General features: G+C 37.6%; 4 protein-coding genes across 4 annotated transcripts; 3 read left to right on the forward strand and 1 right to left on the reverse strand.

The window, feature by feature from the left end:
* The first annotated feature begins 540 nt into the window (after window positions 1–540).
* LOC143883026 (uncharacterized) lies at window positions 541–6,883 on the forward strand. The gene is made up of 2 exons (XM_077386397.1): window positions 541–1,195; window positions 6,351–6,883. Exons 1-2 carry the CDS (start codon window positions 541–543, stop codon window positions 6,881–6,883), a joined length of 1,188 nt encoding a protein of 395 aa, XP_077242512.1.
* Window positions 6,884–6,900: 17 nt separating this feature from the next.
* On the forward strand, window positions 6,901–7,512 carry LOC143883027 (uncharacterized). Its single transcript, XM_077386398.1, has one exon. The coding sequence runs from the start codon at window positions 6,901–6,903 to the stop codon at window positions 7,510–7,512; it is 612 nt and encodes a 203-aa protein (XP_077242513.1).
* An 885-nt stretch (window positions 7,513–8,397) lies between these two features.
* LOC143883028 (ATP-dependent DNA helicase pfh1-like) lies at window positions 8,398–9,955 on the forward strand. The gene is made up of 5 exons (XM_077386399.1): window positions 8,398–8,557; window positions 8,663–8,716; window positions 8,819–9,349; window positions 9,649–9,814; window positions 9,907–9,955. The coding sequence occupies exons 1-5, from the start codon at window positions 8,398–8,400 to the stop codon at window positions 9,953–9,955; spliced, it is 960 nt and encodes a 319-aa protein (XP_077242514.1).
* Window positions 9,956–10,514: 559 nt separating this feature from the next.
* Window positions 10,515–12,745, reverse strand: LOC143883632 (3-ketoacyl-CoA synthase 1-like). Its single transcript, XM_077386978.1, has 2 exons — window positions 11,663–12,745; window positions 10,515–11,198 (listed from the first exon to the last, which is right to left on the reverse strand). The coding sequence occupies exons 1-2, from the start codon at window positions 12,716–12,718 to the stop codon at window positions 10,656–10,658; spliced, it is 1,599 nt and encodes a 532-aa protein (XP_077243093.1). The 5' UTR covers window positions 12,719–12,745; the 3' UTR covers window positions 10,515–10,655.
* Window positions 12,746–16,176: the final 3,431 nt, after the last annotated feature.

The following is a 16,176-nucleotide window of genomic DNA, read 5'->3' on the forward strand; positions in this document are numbered from 1 at the left end:
TTAACCTTACTGATAGGGAATTGTAATAGCCAACGTGAATTTTTTAAAAGATACATGGAACATTTCAACATGAATATCCGCCATATTTTTTTTAGTAGTTAGATTATAAGAGATCTATGGTGTATTTGTCGTGGGTTTTTATTTCTTTATTGGTTCCTAATGATCTAGGGTTTATCTTTTTCTGAGTTTTCTATACAAAATCTTATGATTTTGTTTACTCAATATAGAGTTTCAATATATTAATCTTCATTGTTCACAATTTATTACAGAAAATAATATGTCAAAGAATTCTAAAGAAAGTCAAAAATATGCAAATTGGGCAGAAGAAAAAAGAGACAAGAAGCGAGCACAAAGTAGAGAAGCATACTTAAAAAGGAAGGCAGAAAATGCAGAAAATGAACATATATCAAAAACAATAAGAGAGACACATGAGAAAAAGAAGAATCTGGGTGAAGAAAAATCATTACATAATTGATGATTAGTCATAATCAGAAGAAATTCTTATTATTATTCATTTAAATTTATATCATTACAGAATTGATGGATGTGCATAAGTTGAGCGAAGACGTCGACTGTGTTTATTGTAAAGCAAAGCGCTTCAGAGGAGAGCCTCCAACATTTTGTTGTCAAAAGGGACAGGTTTTCTTACATACTAATGAAATACCAGAGGAGCTGTATCGATTATACACTGAACAAGAAGCAGATTGCAAAAAATTTCAAGAACTTGTTCGCGGATATAATAGTGCTTTTGCCTTTACTTCAATGGGTGTACATGTGGATAAAAATATGACAAGTTTGAAGAAGGGTGTATATACATTCAAAATTCACAGACAATTGCACCACTATATTCCATCGCTCATGCCAACAGATAGTTGTTCGAAATTTCTGCAGTTATATTTCTATGATACTGACCATGAAAGTGATAATCGTTTACATCACATACCTGATCTTCGTCAAGATGTCGTTGATAAACTTATTTCAATTCTGGAAATAAATCCTTATTCTCAATTTCTAAGAAGCTTAAAACATCATGACTCTCTGGAGGATTGTATCATCATCATCAACAAAGATTGTAAATTGGATCAACGAGTATATAATGCTCCTATAGCGTCACAAGTCGCCACAATATGGATTGAAGGAGTCAACAATGACAGCTTGCATACAAGAGATATTATCCTTCAATCACATTCTGGACGTACTTGTAGAATTCAATCTCACTTTGGTTGTTACGATCCATTGCAATATCCATTATTATTCCCACATGGAGAAACGGGTTGGCATAAAGGCATAAAAAGATCCGATCAGCAAAATATCGGCAGACGCACAACAATTGTCTCTTGTGATAATTTTACCGAATTTGAAACATTATTATGCCATGAGAATGGTATGCATGTATCTTTTTGTAAGCCCAATGGTTTTTACCTTGGCATTCCCATCTTGTTTTGATGATTCCAATACACAAGTTATCATTTATCACTAATGTGTTTGTTTGTCTAAGTTGTAGATCATGATAAAGTAAGATCAAGGATGCTTGGATTGAAGGCCAAGAAGCCCACATTGGACCACTAATTGGAAGGCCAAAGTCATCAAGCAAGAAGTCATGAAGACTTGAAGACATAAAGAAATTCATATTGAAGACCATTTCTTATCTTTTAGAATGTAATTGATCCAAACCTAGATTAGGTTTTTAGAGGCATAATTAAGTTAATCTCACACACCCTAAATAAACAAGTGATTGTATTTGTGTGTTCCAACACCTTGGAACCCTCATAGCAATCCCATCTTGGTTGAGAATTGGAAGCCCAAACAGAATTGAAAATCTGCTCTGCATAGGCTTCTCGGAACTCCGAGAGTTTTTCTCGGAACTCCGAGAATTCTCGGAACTTCGAGAAATGGTCCAGTAGACTATTTTCCAACTTCTGTGTATTCTCGGAACTCCGAGAATTTGCTTGGAACTCCGAGAAATATTCTCGGAACTCCGAGAACAATACAACGGTCGGATTTTGAGCCGTTGGGAATTTTCCAGAAATTACCGTAATGCCACTGAACGGTCATATTTTGTTTTTCCTATAAATATGGGTGTTCTAAACATTCAAACCATGAATCCTAACACTCTAAAATTTCATTTGAATATCCAAGAGTGAATCAAACTTCAATTGTGCCTCTCATCACCATCTTTAGGATTTGGATCATAGGCTCAAATTTGTACATCCATTTTGTAACCCTTATGAGGGATTTTTCATTTGTTTCTTTCAACCTTCGAGTGTTGTATTAGGGCGAGTATTCGGAGAAGCGTAGCCTATTCTCCGTGGTGAGGATAGCCACCGAGGTTAAAGCTACCAGGGTGAGGATAGCCACCAAAGTTAAAGCTATTGTAATTGGCATTCGATCTTCGCCAAGGTTAAGAAGATCAAATAGTGAAGCCATCAACGGGTTTGGTTGGTGGAGTGGAGTAGGCCTCGGATTTGAGGACCGAACCACTTTAAATCTCGGGTGCACTCTTTTTATCTCTTTGCTCTTTTATTTGCATTGCACCATTAGATTTAACTTGTATGATTGAATATTGATTCTTGATCTCTTAACTTTAAAATCGGTTTAAAGGTTTTAAAATCGGTAGATTCTATTTCTTAAAACAACCATATTCTCCCTCCTCATTGTGTTGCCATTCTAGTATAACTTGGGACCCCCCTACATCGAATTTTCACTTGGTATCAGAGCCTTGGCTCTTAAAAGATTTTAAAATTTTTGTGAAAGTTATTTCAAAATCTAACTAGGGAAAGATTTTATTTGGCAACTTCTAATTGTGAAATGGCACACCAAATTGGAACCGGACTTCCGGAAGGCCATTCCACAACTAGACCTCCTTTCTTCAATGGGTCAAACTATGGACATTGGAAAACAAGGATGCGCATCTATCTTCTTTCGATAGATGTGGAACTTTGGTACATTGTTGAAAATGGATACAATGTACCTTCCAAACCATTTGAAGAATGGAATGTGGTAGAGAAAAGGCAAGCAAATTTGAACTACAAAGCAATAAATTCCTTGTTTTGTGCCTTAGCTACCGAGGAGTTTAATAGAGTTGCTCTTTTTGATTCCGCCAAGACTATTTGGGATACCCTTGCTATTACCCATGAGGGAACATCACAAGTCAAGGATTCCAAAATTAACTTGTTAAAGAGCAAGTATGAAATGTTTAGAATGAGTCCAAACGAGAGTATTTTCGAAATGTATACTCGTTTTTCTCTAATTTCTAATGAACTAGCTAATCTTGGTAAATCTTATCCTAACGATGAACTTGTGAGTAAGTTACTTAGGTCTCTTCCTCCCCATTGGGATCCAAAGGTGACCGCGATTCAAGAGTCAAAAAATCTCAAGACGCTAACCATAGAGGAGCTTGTAGGATCTCTCATCACCCATGAGATGCTCTTAACAAGTCGTCAAGAGGAGAAGAAGCCAAAGGAGAAGGAAAGGGAAAGTAGATCCCTAGCACTCAAGGCTTTCAAGGAAGACTCATCAAGTGAAGCGGATAGTGACGAAGAAGAAGCTTTACGAAGATTCAAGAGCTTGTGGAGAAAGAAGCATAAGAAAGATAAGAAGAAGAAAGAAGAAAGTGATGTTGATGGAGCCTTAAGATGCTTCAATTGCAAGAAGATTGGACACAAAAGACCGGATTGTCCACTTCTAAAATCAACTTCCTCTAAGTACAAGGGTAAGAAGGATTGGAAGAAGCATAAGGCTCTTGCCGCCGGTTGGGATGCATTAAGCACATCGGGCAAAAGCTCAAGTGAAGGGGAAGAAAATAAAAAAGATGATCTTTGCTTCATGACATTCACCCATGAAGATGAGGTAAACTCTAACCCATCTTGTAAATCATCAAGTAGCGATAGTGAAAAAATATCTTATGATGAATTGTGTAACACTTTGCACTCCCAAATTTCCAAAAACAAAGTTCTTAAAAAATCCATTTTAAAGTTAGAAAAAGAACTTGAATTTTTGAAAATTGATTTATCTTCTTCCAAATCTCAAGAACAAGTCAATCTTGCAAATCATAAACTTGAGATTGATACCCTTAAGGGTAGTTTGGATGAGAAAACTTGCCAACTTGTAAAGTTTCAAAATATGGCAAGCTCCTCCAATTCTTATGAAGATGAAAGAAATGAGCTTTTAGTTCAAACATCCCATCTTCATAATGAAAATGAGAGACTTAGATTATGTTTACATGGATTTCTAAATGGAAATAAAATTATTGACATAATCCTAAGTAAAACTAGTCTTAGACCTCAACATGCTTATCATGATAGGACTAGTGTATCTAACCCTCTTGTTAAATGCCATTTTTGTGGAATGAATGGTCATTACCAATTCCAATGTGCATCCAAGAGTAGGGCTAGATGTGGGACCAAGAAATCTTGGGTTTCCAAAACCCCCATATGATTTTATTCATATTGTGTAGATTAGGGGTTTTTGAACTTAAAGTTGAATATATTTCATTTGTATGGTTTTTTGATAACCCCTCTTGTATTGTAAATTATTTTAACTAGGGGGAGTTAAAATTGAATTTTTCTTTGAAAAAGGGGGAGCTTTAAAATTGTAAATTTTAAACCCTTTGTTTTTCTTACCCCTTCTTTTTGTTGATGACAAATGGGGAGAAGAATTTAGAGTAAAGTCTCTAGAGTAAGAAAAATGAGAAATGAGTATATGCCTTGATTTGTAAAATCTCTTGTGCTTGTCATCATCAAAAAGGGGGAGATTGTAAGCCCAATGGTTTTTACCTTGGCATTCCCATCTTGTTTTGATGATTCCAATACACAAGTGATCATTTATCACTAATGTGTTTGTTTGTCTAAGTTGTAGATCATGATAAAGTAAGATCAAGGATGCTTGGATTGAGGCCAAGAAGCCCACATTGGACCACTAATTGGAAGGCCAAAGTCATCAAGCAAGGAGTCATGAAGACTTGAAGACATAAAGAAATTCATATTGAAGACCATTTCTTGTCTTTTAGAATGTAATTGATCCAAACCTAGATTAGGTTTTTAGAGGCATAATTAAGTTAATCTCACACACCCTAAATAAACAAGTGATTGTATTTGTGTGTTCCAACACCTTGGAACCCTCATAGCAATCCCATCTTGGTTGAGAATTGGAAGCCCAAACAGAATTGAAAATCTGCTCTGCATAGGCTTCTCGGAACTCCGAGAGTTTTTCTCGGAACTCCGAGAATTCTCGAAACTCCGAGAATTATTCTCGGAACTCCGAGAAATGGTCCAGTAGACTATTTTCCAACTTCTGTGTATTCTCGGAACTCCGAGAATTTGCTTGGAACTCCGAGAAATATTCTCGGAACTCCGAGAACACTACAACGGTCGGATTTTGAGCCGTTGGGAATTTTCCAGAAATTACCGTAATGCCACTGAACGGTCATATTTTGTTTTTCCTATAAATATGGGTGTTCTAAACATTCAAACCATGAATCCTAACACTCTAAAATTTCATTTGAATATCCAAGAGTGAATCAAACTTCAATTGTGCCTCTTATCACCATCTTTAGGATTTGGATCATAGGCTCAAATTTGTACATCCATTTTGTAACCCTTGTGAGGGATTTTTCATTTGTTTCTTTCAACCTTCGAGTGTTGTATTAGGGCGAGTATTCGGAGAAGCGTAGCCTATTCTCCGTGGTGAGGATAGCCACCGAGGTTAAAGCTACCAGGGTGAGGATAGCCACCAAAGTTAAAGCTATTGTAATTGGCATTCGATCTTCGCCAAGGTTAAGAAGATCAAATAGTGAAGCCATCAACGGGTTTGGTTGGTGGAGTTGAGTAGGCCTCGGATTTGAGGACCGAACCACTTTAAATCTCGGGTGCACTCTTTCTATCTCTTTGCTCTTTTATTTGCATTGCACCATTAGATTTAACTTGTATGATTGAATATTGATTCTTGATCTCTTAACTTTAAAATCGGTTTAAAGGTTTTAAAATCGGTAGATTCTATTTCTTAAAACAACCATATTCTCCCTCCTCATTGTGTTGCCATTCTAGTATAACTTGGGACCCCCCTACATCGGATTTTCACTTTTCAATTTTATGATAATAATTCTTCATAAAATTATTCATTATAATAATATGTAACAAATTATTGTGTAGCAATAACCAACAAAAGAGATAGCACAAAGGATGTTTCTTGCCGGGAATATTATGCTTTTATGTTCCAAACGAGAGATAACTATAGATGGAATATTATCCACAGTGGCTGATTATTCCAACAATATGTGGTCGACATATATGTAAAAATTTAAACAGGCCGATTAAATTATTTCTACGAGCATCAAAGTACCATCCGTGCAGATCTGTATCAAGGTATTGTAGACAGTGTTGCTGCTGGGGAGACACAAGGGTGCAAAATTGGTAAAAGAATAGTGTTACCGACATCATTTATTGGAGGTCCTCGAGACAAGAGGTGTCGATACTTAGATTCAATGGCTTTAGTTCAACACTATGGTAAACCTGATATTTTCCTTACAATGACATGTAATCCAGAATGGGAGGAGATAGTGTTGCACTTCAAAGCAGGTGAAAAAGCATACAATAGACCTGATCTAACAACAAGGGTATTTAAAGGAAAATTTGACGATCTCAAGAAACAGCTATTTGAAAAGCATGCTCTCGGTCACATAATAGCTCATGCACATGTTATTGAATTTCAGAAAAGAGGATTACCACATGCTCATCTATTACTTACAATGCAAAAAGAAAGCAAGATGTTAAATCCTGATGAATACAATAACATTGTATGTGCCGAACTCCCAGACAAAAATACTGAACCTCTACTGTTTGCAATAGCTGTCAAACACATGATGCATGGTCCATGTGGGATTTGAGACCAACTTCACCGTGTATGGTAGATGGGCAGTGTAAATTTCATTATCCAAGAGCATTTTGTGAAACAACCAAACAAGACGGAGACGGTTATGCTACTTATCGCAGAAGATGCAATGGACAACAAGTATATGTTCGAAATCAATATTTGGATAATAGATGGGTCGTTCCAAACAATCCTTATCTGCTTAGATGTTATAATTGCCATATAAATGTTGAGATTTGTTTGAGCATCAAAGCAGTTAAGTATTTGTATAAATACATATACAAATGGCATGATAAAGTAGCAATGCAAATCATACAGAATGAAGCCGAAGCTATGATTGATGAGATTCAATCTTTCCAAAATGCTCGATGGCTATCTCCGCCTGATGCTATTTGGAGAATCTATGCATTTGATTTGTATAAAATCTCTCCGTCAGTTATAACTCTACAGCTTCATTTGCCTAACCAACAGCTCGTAACCTATTGGAAAAATCAAAGGCTACCACAACTTCTAGAACAGGAGCATCTCACTCATACTATGCTGACAGAATATTTTAATATGAATATTGTAGACGATGACGCAAAAAAATATCTTTATCGAGAATTCCGTGAGCATTATGTTTGGGATAAAAGTGGTCACCTTTGAACCAAAAGAAAGAAACAAAAAGCCATTGGGAGAATAAGATCTGTAAATCCATCCGAAGGTGAAAGATATTACCTGAGAATGTTACTAAATCACATTCGTGGAGCTACATCGTTCACCAGTTTATTAACAGTGAATGGACATTTATGCTCAACATTAAGGGAGTCAGCGCAGAAAAAAGGACTTCTAGAAGACGACAATGACATCTTCAACTATTTACAAGAGGCATCAACCTTTGCAATGGCATCATCTTTACGAAGATTGTTTGCTACAATTTTAGTTTACTGTGAACCAAATAATGTTAGATCTTTGTGGGATGAGATGTTACCTCATATGGCTGAAGACCTTAGAAACGTTCCGGAGACTCATATTAGCATGAAGGCTAATTATGTATTAAAAGAACTCAATGACCTCCTCAAAAGTATGGGAAAGAAATTAACAGATTATGATTTGCCAAAGTTGTCCAAAGAATGTAGATCAGATGATATGCAGAAAGAAATCCTTGAAGAAAAATCTATTGTAACTCCTGCTGAAGATGTAGAGGCGATTTCACACTTGAACGTCGATAAAAAATATGCTTTTGAAATAATAATGCAGCGTATCCATGACCGTAACCATGGAACTTTTTTTATTGATGGACCTGGTGGAACTGGAAAAACATATTTATACAGAGCAATACTGGCTAAGATTAGAACATCAAATAATATTGCTATTGCAACAGCTACCTCTGGTGTTGCTGCTGCCATTATTCCAGGTGGTCGTACTGCCCATTCATGATTCAAAATACGAATTGATATTAAAGTGGATGGCGTATGTGACATAACCAAACAAAGTGGTACGACAAAATTATTGAATGAAGCTGTAGTTATTATATGGGATGAAGCAGCAATGTGTAAAAAATATGCAATAGAGGCATTAGATCGCACGCTTCAAGATATTATGGAATCATCTCTACCATTTGGTGGTAAAGTTATTGTTTTTGGAGGCGATTTCAGACAAGTTCTTCTAGTTGTATTACGGGCCACACAAGAAGAAACTGTTAATACAAGTTTGGTCAGATCATATTTGTGGAAAAATATGAAAATTTTGACACTAACAAAAAATATGCGTGCAAAAAATGATCATGAATTCAGTGAATATTTGTTGCGAATAGGTAATGGTGATGAAAAGACAGTTTCTGGTGATCTTGTTCAGATTCCAATGAGATGTTGATTGAATACGAAGATGGCAAAGATAATAAGAACGAAATTGATTGATTTGATTTTTCCAAATTTGGATAACCAAATATTGAATGCTAACTTTCTTGCAGATAGAGGAATATTGACTACAAAGAATGAATATGTTGATGATATAAATAAATATATCATTGACAAATGCAAAGGTCATGAAATAACATACTACAGTTACGATAGTGCTACAAATGATACAAATGGTTATTATCCAGAAGAATTTATGAACTCACTTACTCCGAATGGATTGCCCCTGCACAAATTGGAACTAAAAACATCTTGTCCCATCATGTTGCTTCGAAACTTGGACCCAAAAAATGGACTATGTAATGGAACAAAATTAACATGTTTGAGCTTCAAACCCAACATTATATTCGCTGAAATTTCTTCCGGCCAACACAGAGGAAAAAAGATTTTATTACCAAGAATACCTCTATGTCCAGTTGAAAATGAGGCATATCCATTTCGGTTTAAGCGAAAACAATTTCCAGTACGCCTTGCATTTGCAATGACAATCAACAAAGCTCAAGGACAAACAATTCCACATGTAGGCGTATATTTACCGGAGCCAGTATTCTCTCATGGCCAACTCTATGTAGCATTATCAAGAGGTATATCAAGGCATACGACAAAAGCACTAATAAGGCCAACAAGCATATCATCACTACTAACATATACAAAAAATATTGTCTACAAAGAAATATTTTTAAAATGATATGCTTCTCAAAAAGATGGACCCGTTCTTTATTTCTCATGATTCAGATATCTAGTACCGCAAGGTAATTTCGTACTCACAACATATGATTGCCATATATTGTTCATACTTTAATTTTATGTAAGCAAATGTTAAAAAAATTCTACTTAACCATTATCTATAAAAGAAACCAATATATGCTTCAATTTTTTGCAGACATCATTGCAATTGTGACTAGCGTTGGACAGGCTTTGAATACTATTCGAAAAAATGATAGGACAAGAACTACACGGAGGCAACTTAAAATCATCAATTCAACATACACGGAGGCTTTGAATACTATTCCCCTGCTTGTGGAGGTTGCAGAGCTCTGCATCCAAAGGTATTCAAATCACTGCTTTCCTTTTTCTTCTTTGTTCTTGAGAATAAGTGAGAAATGATAGATTTATCTATTTTCTCACTTTCATTTTGCAGATTTGCCAGTTTGCTGAGCAAAACCCAGTTGTCCAGTTCCTTCAATTGAATTATGAGGATCATAAATCCATGTGTTATATAGACTAACCTCCATGTTCTACCCGTCTTCCGATTTTACAGAGGAACCCATGGCCGCCTTTGCAGTTTCAACTACACAAATGCTACAGTAAGTGATTGTTCCTTCTTTCTTTGTTTTTTTTAATCAATTCTTTCACAATGTTTGGGTGTCTCTTTTCTTTGTTTCAACTATCTTTGACGCTCCTTCTTTTAATTTCACAGATAAAGAAATTTAAAGATGCATTAGCCAAAGCACACCACAAAGCGTTGTAGCCTTAGGCCTGCCAAAGGATTAGAAGAATCGGAGCTCATGGATTTGGCTGAAATAAAGATCTTTCCTTTAATTATTCAACAAAATCTGACAGAAAAAGTTCCTCCAAACCCAACTATAGGTGTGGTTACTTTTTTTTTGTATCATAATTTTGAAATTTTAGTTGAGGACCTATTTTCTAGGTAGTTCGTTTTAATCAGGTCCAATATTAGATTTGCCACTTCATTTTGCACTATTTTAACTGATATTTGGGTCACACGTGCATTTTTACTAGTTAAGTTAAAGTGCTTGATAACGAGTGTATTTAAAAAAAAAGGGATCGAACATGGATACTAATACAAATACAAATACAAAAAAGTAAACACCAAAAAAATCAAGAAAAGACAAAAAAAAATAAAAAATGTTACATCAGATTTCCTATCTAGTCAACGGGAAAGTTAACTGGGTACTTGTGGATACAGTCTGCCCAAGGGTTAGAATTGCACTCTTCTTTTCCACCTCCTATTGCTCGAACAGCAGGGATACCCTTCAGAGCTCTCCAAACGGCGCTATTGCACTTAAAACCCGAACCAAACGCGATCTGCCACACCCGATCGCCCTTCGAAACACGCCCCTTTGCCTCCGTGTAAGCGAGCTCGTACCAAAGCGAGCTGCTCGAAGTGTTCCCGAACCGATGTAAGGTCATTCTCGACGGCTCCATGTGCCAGTCTGCCAACTGTAGATTCTTCTGCAGCTCGTCCAGGACCGCCCTACCCCCTGCGTGTATGCAGAAATGCTCAAACGCCAGCTTGAAATCAGGAATGTAAGGCTTCACCTTCATCAGAAAGAACTTCCTCTTGATTAGAGTTGACAGAAACTTGAATTGCTCGGAAAATGGCAATACCAATGGACCCAATGTGGTGATGTTGGTTTTCAGAGCATCCCCGGCCACTGCCATTAGTTCTCTAGCTAATGAGACCCCTACCTGTTCAAGTATAAATGATTAAATGACACACAACTTAAGCTTTTAGAGTAATTGATTGCTTCACATGGTGTATAACTATTGGCTAGCGGCACAAAGTATAAACAATTAAATAACACGAACTCCGAGACTTCATATGATGTGTGGCCATATAAATCCGTATTTTTTCAAAAAGTACAGTATGGCCCACTCCCGATAATGATCCAAACTGTCCATTTGTTGTAGGAACATATTAGTAAATATGTTTTGCCCCCATGATCATTTCCATAGATCGGAGGGTTAAGATTATCCTATGGAAATTATCTTTGGGGCAAAACGTGCTTACTAATATGTTGGAATCATCTTACGGAGTGGGCTGTACGGTACATTTTAAAAAATGTACGGGCTTATACGGCCACACATCATATAAAATCTCGACTAACTCTTAACAGCTTAAGCTTCTGGAGTAACTGGTTGTTTGACAATACCGTTCCTTTCTCGTCTTCTTTCTGAAAGACGCAGTTGTAGCTGTTGTTGTCTGCTCCTTTGTGGGTTCTAACTGTATGTACAAGTTCATATTTGGATCTTCTTCTATCCTTCCGCTTGTTCGATAGAAGGACAGCCGCACCTCCCATTCGGAAGATGCAGTTACAGAGAAGCATCGAACGGTCATTCCCAAAATACCAGTTTAAGGTAATGTTCTCCATGCTGACAACCACAGCGTAATTGGTAGGATTAGCCTGGAGGAGGTCTTTGGCCAGGTCCACTGAAATTAAACCTGCACTGCAACCCATCCCGCTGAGATTGAAGCTTCTAACATCGCAACCCATTTTATAATGGTTAACAATCATAGAAGAGAGAGATGGGGTTGGATTAAACAAGCTACAATTAACAATCAAAACCCCAACATCTTTCGGTTGGACTCCGGTCTTCTTGAAAAGTGCGTCAAGGGCACCGAACATGACTGTCTCTGCCTCGAGACGCGCCTCTTTCATATTTAGGTTCGGGGGCTGAGACTGGATTCCCAGTGGGAGATACGTCTCGTCTCCCAGACCAGACCGCTTCGCTATCCGTTTCTGGAACCGAATAGTCTCCTCTTCGAAACCGCCACTTCTCTCTGTCATCTCTAAGAACTCCTCCGTGGAGATCTTACGTTCATTCTCCGGTTTATAACACGCGAAGTCTATGAGGTAAACCGTTCGCAGGCGGTTGAATAAATATAGGGCGACGAGGAATGCTCCGAGAGCCGAACCGGCCAAAATGGTGGCTGGGTCATGGCAGAAACATGTTTGGAAAATTGAAGAAGAGGCTAGGAATTGGACACCGGTTAGCCGAAGTGCCACGGCTAGGAAGAGAGCTAAAGCAGCAATGTTCACATATATGGCATGATTGTTTGTGTAATGGTAACCCAATTTGACGTACTTGAGCTTCACTGACTGTAAGAAATCGGGCAATTTTTGCCGGATTTTGATGACGACCGATGATGAGTCGGTGAATGCCATTTCTGCTGTTAGCCGCTCTTTATCCATCTCTATACTCGCCATTTTTTTTCTTGCGTCTTTGTTTGTTTGGGTTTCGGAGTTTATTTATATATGTATACAAGAAGTCGGAGGTGAGACTCAGTTGCTAAGGAAAAATAAAAATAAAAGTACGTTGGAAAGCAAAAGGTCAAACGGCAGTTTCATGTTTTTTAGTTTAAAATTAAGAGAAGTGAAGGAAGCTGGATGGAGGGTCGTCAATTAACGGGAGTAGTTTCGGGAATGGCAGATCGCTCAACTACCCGAGGACAAATGAAATGAAAGTCACCCGGCTGCCTATTCATATTGTTGTTGCTGTGTTGTTGACGGTGGGTGTGAGGTTGACTAAAGATACGTGTTGTATGGGCCTTCCTCTGAGAGAGAGAGAGAGAGAGAGAGAGAGAGAGAGGAACGCCATCAAGCACGCGTCCATGTGGCTAAGAGTGGGGTTTGCACTTTAGCAAAACCGGGAAGTTTCGATGAATTTGGACGGTAATATAAAAAGGGAAACGATTAAGCACAACTATGTTTTGATACATGCGCTCATGTATCTTGTCTTTTAGCATATAAATGTCACATAAGTGTTTCTTGGGAACCGTAAAATGCCTTTTACAACTCTTTAAATACTAAAAGACAAGAAACATAAGCGTCTTGTATCAAAACATTTGATATCATTTCCCTATAAAAAAGGAAAAATTAGAATAAGGAAGGGTGGGATAGATAGGGTTGGCCTCACCCCTATCGTAAGTTCGATGGCTTTAAATTTCGACTGAAATCTGAAAATTTGGTCTGAAATTTCGGGTTTCGGTCGGGACTGACACCAAAATCACAAATGCCCAAAATAGGACTTTATTTCTACTGGAATTTCGAAATTTCGGATGAAATTTCTTTTTTTTTTCTAAAATTTCGGAATTACGAAATTCAACCAAAAATCTTGATTTTTTTATTAATTTCCTTAAATTTTGTAATAAGTAAAATATTATTTTAAAAATCTCAATGGATTTTAGCCGAAATTTCAAAAATTTGGCCCAAATTTCGGTTTCGATGAGGTCCGAAACCAATACCGAAACCGAAATTTAAAACCATGATCATAACGAAGGGAGCAGCACTACAACCTTAGTCCGATCGGACTATAGCTTCAATCCAAGAAGCCCTTTATACCCATTTATGGGTTTAGTCAGTCATAAAAGATCAAGTTGCCAGGTGGCAGTCCATTTGGACCGGGTGAATGAACTTATATTCCACGCTGGCATTTGATGGGCATGCGAAGGAACGTGCATATACTGGAGCCTAGATGATGTTGAAAAGGTGAATCCATGTAAAAAATAGAGGTTGCTTTTATTGGGTGGCTTGCACATGAAGCCGTGTAACATCAAAAGTGAGGTTACCTTTTTGGTGGGTTTTCTTGGCTTGTACATGAAGCCATGTTACACAAAAAGGGGAAAGTTGCTTTTTGATGTTTCAAGCATATTGTTGGGGTTCCACGCAAAAGCAAATAGTCCCACATCGGAAAAGTGAAATGGATGGGGATGGGTTATAAGGGAATGGGCATCCTCCCTCTAACAGCTAGCTTTTAGGGGTGAGTTCTACCCAGTTAGATTCCCTACAGAAGGTTGGGGCAGTTATATTAAAGGTTTTTCCAACAGAGCATGTTTATCTTTAAAACCAATAGGTCAGGTGGGGCGGAGTTGCCAGGACACCATCTAGACGATCTAATTCAAAGATGTGACACTACAGTTGCCAATCGTGGAAAAGTGACATGGAGAATGGAGGACGTAAGAATAAGGGAGCTTAGCATGGGTAGTTACCAAAACGTTTAGTTCCCTCCAAGAGAATGGACGGTAATGAGGAACAATTACATGAATAAAGCTATATAAGGAGGCATATGTCTCCAAGGAAGAGGTCACAAAATCAAATCCAAACATGTATTAACATTTTATCTTTTACTTTCGAGCGCTGTAGCTTTTACTTTTCATAGGTGTAGCTTTTCTTTTGATTTAAGGAAGCAATGAATTCATCTTCCGAGGTGAGTCTTTCTATTTCATTCCGCTATTCTTCGCACTGGCGTTTCGTTTGTGTCTTTTAGCTAGAATCAGATGGTCGCCGACCCTAAGAGTCATTTGCGTTTTGTGCGCATCGACCAATCGCAAGTCATTCACGTACTGCATGTGTTGACATGTTGTTTACATTCTATATGTGTCGACACTCCTACTTTTAGCATCACGTCTACACCTAAAAATTCCTTTCTGTATGTGTAAATGCAGAGCAGCCCAAGGAAGAGCTGTCATTCCCCTATTCTTTTCAATTGCCTGAAATCCAATCCCAGGGGACGAAAATGTTTCGTTCGTTGAACCCCTCGAATTGAATTTTTGATTTTGGCTGGAACACCCGGACACCCATCGCCCGCGCATGCGACGCACATGCGGGTGCGCTCTACTCCACTCCACACACACACGGTTGCACCGACCGATAGCTCTGGAGCATCTTTTGGACCGAATAGAAGCATCAACACAAACCCAACCCCACTAACCTAATTTCTCAAATGCAGTACGGTTCATTTTGGCCCAGCATTCACACAATATATTTTGGGATTGATATATCCACTACCATATTTTGTTAATACATCTACAGACTTTGTTGTCTGCTAAGGGCACGTTGCTAGCATGATTTTTTTTTCATGATCAATCAGTGTCTCCAAGTGGAGATGAGGGTGAAGTGGCTAAAAAAAGGGAAATAAAATACAGGGAACTAGTGTCTCCAAGTGATGAGAAGTGGCAAAAAATCAGGAAACATATAACTCTATTCAAAATCGGATCAACTTTTTCTTGATTTGTATCCACTTCTCAAGCATATCTCAATCATACCCTCTCAAATCTTTCTCCTTCCACTGTCTTACCCCTCTCTCACCATTTAGACACACCGATTTATCATGAAAATAATTCGTGGCAGCCAGACGTGGCCTAAGAGTACCAAGTATTGCTCATAAAATCAAGGTTTTAAATTTCGGTCAAAATCCAAAATTTCGGATTTCGGTGAGGACTGAAACCGAAACATACTGAAACTGAAATTGCCGAAATTTGTTAAATTTCGGAATTTCGGCAAAATTCTTCATAAAATATTAATTTTTTATTCTTTTACAAAATTTCAATCGAAATTATCGAAATATTTGTAATTTTGGCCAAAATTTTGGTAATTTCGGCCGAAACTTCGGTAATTTCGGCCAAATTTCGGCTTAAGAAAACGACATTTCAAGCTCGCCTACTGAATGTCGGTTGAAATTTTTGGATTTCGGCCAAAATTTCAGTTTCAGTGAGGACCAAAATTACCCCCAAAACTGAAATTTAAAAGCTTGCTTGAAACAAACTAAAGAAAAAACAAAACAACCTAAAATTCTCTACAAACCCAAAATAAGATAGCTCATGGAAGAATACCCATATCAGTTATCACGTACCCACTAGCATAATTTTAAATGGGAAATGTTATCC

Source organism: Tasmannia lanceolata, unplaced genomic scaffold (genome assembly GCF_043159265.1).
Source record: "Tasmannia lanceolata isolate RefF3 unplaced genomic scaffold, GAP_Taslan_0.1 ptg000008l, whole genome shotgun sequence".
Taxonomy (NCBI): domain Eukaryota; kingdom Viridiplantae; phylum Streptophyta; class Magnoliopsida; order Canellales; family Winteraceae; genus Tasmannia; species Tasmannia lanceolata.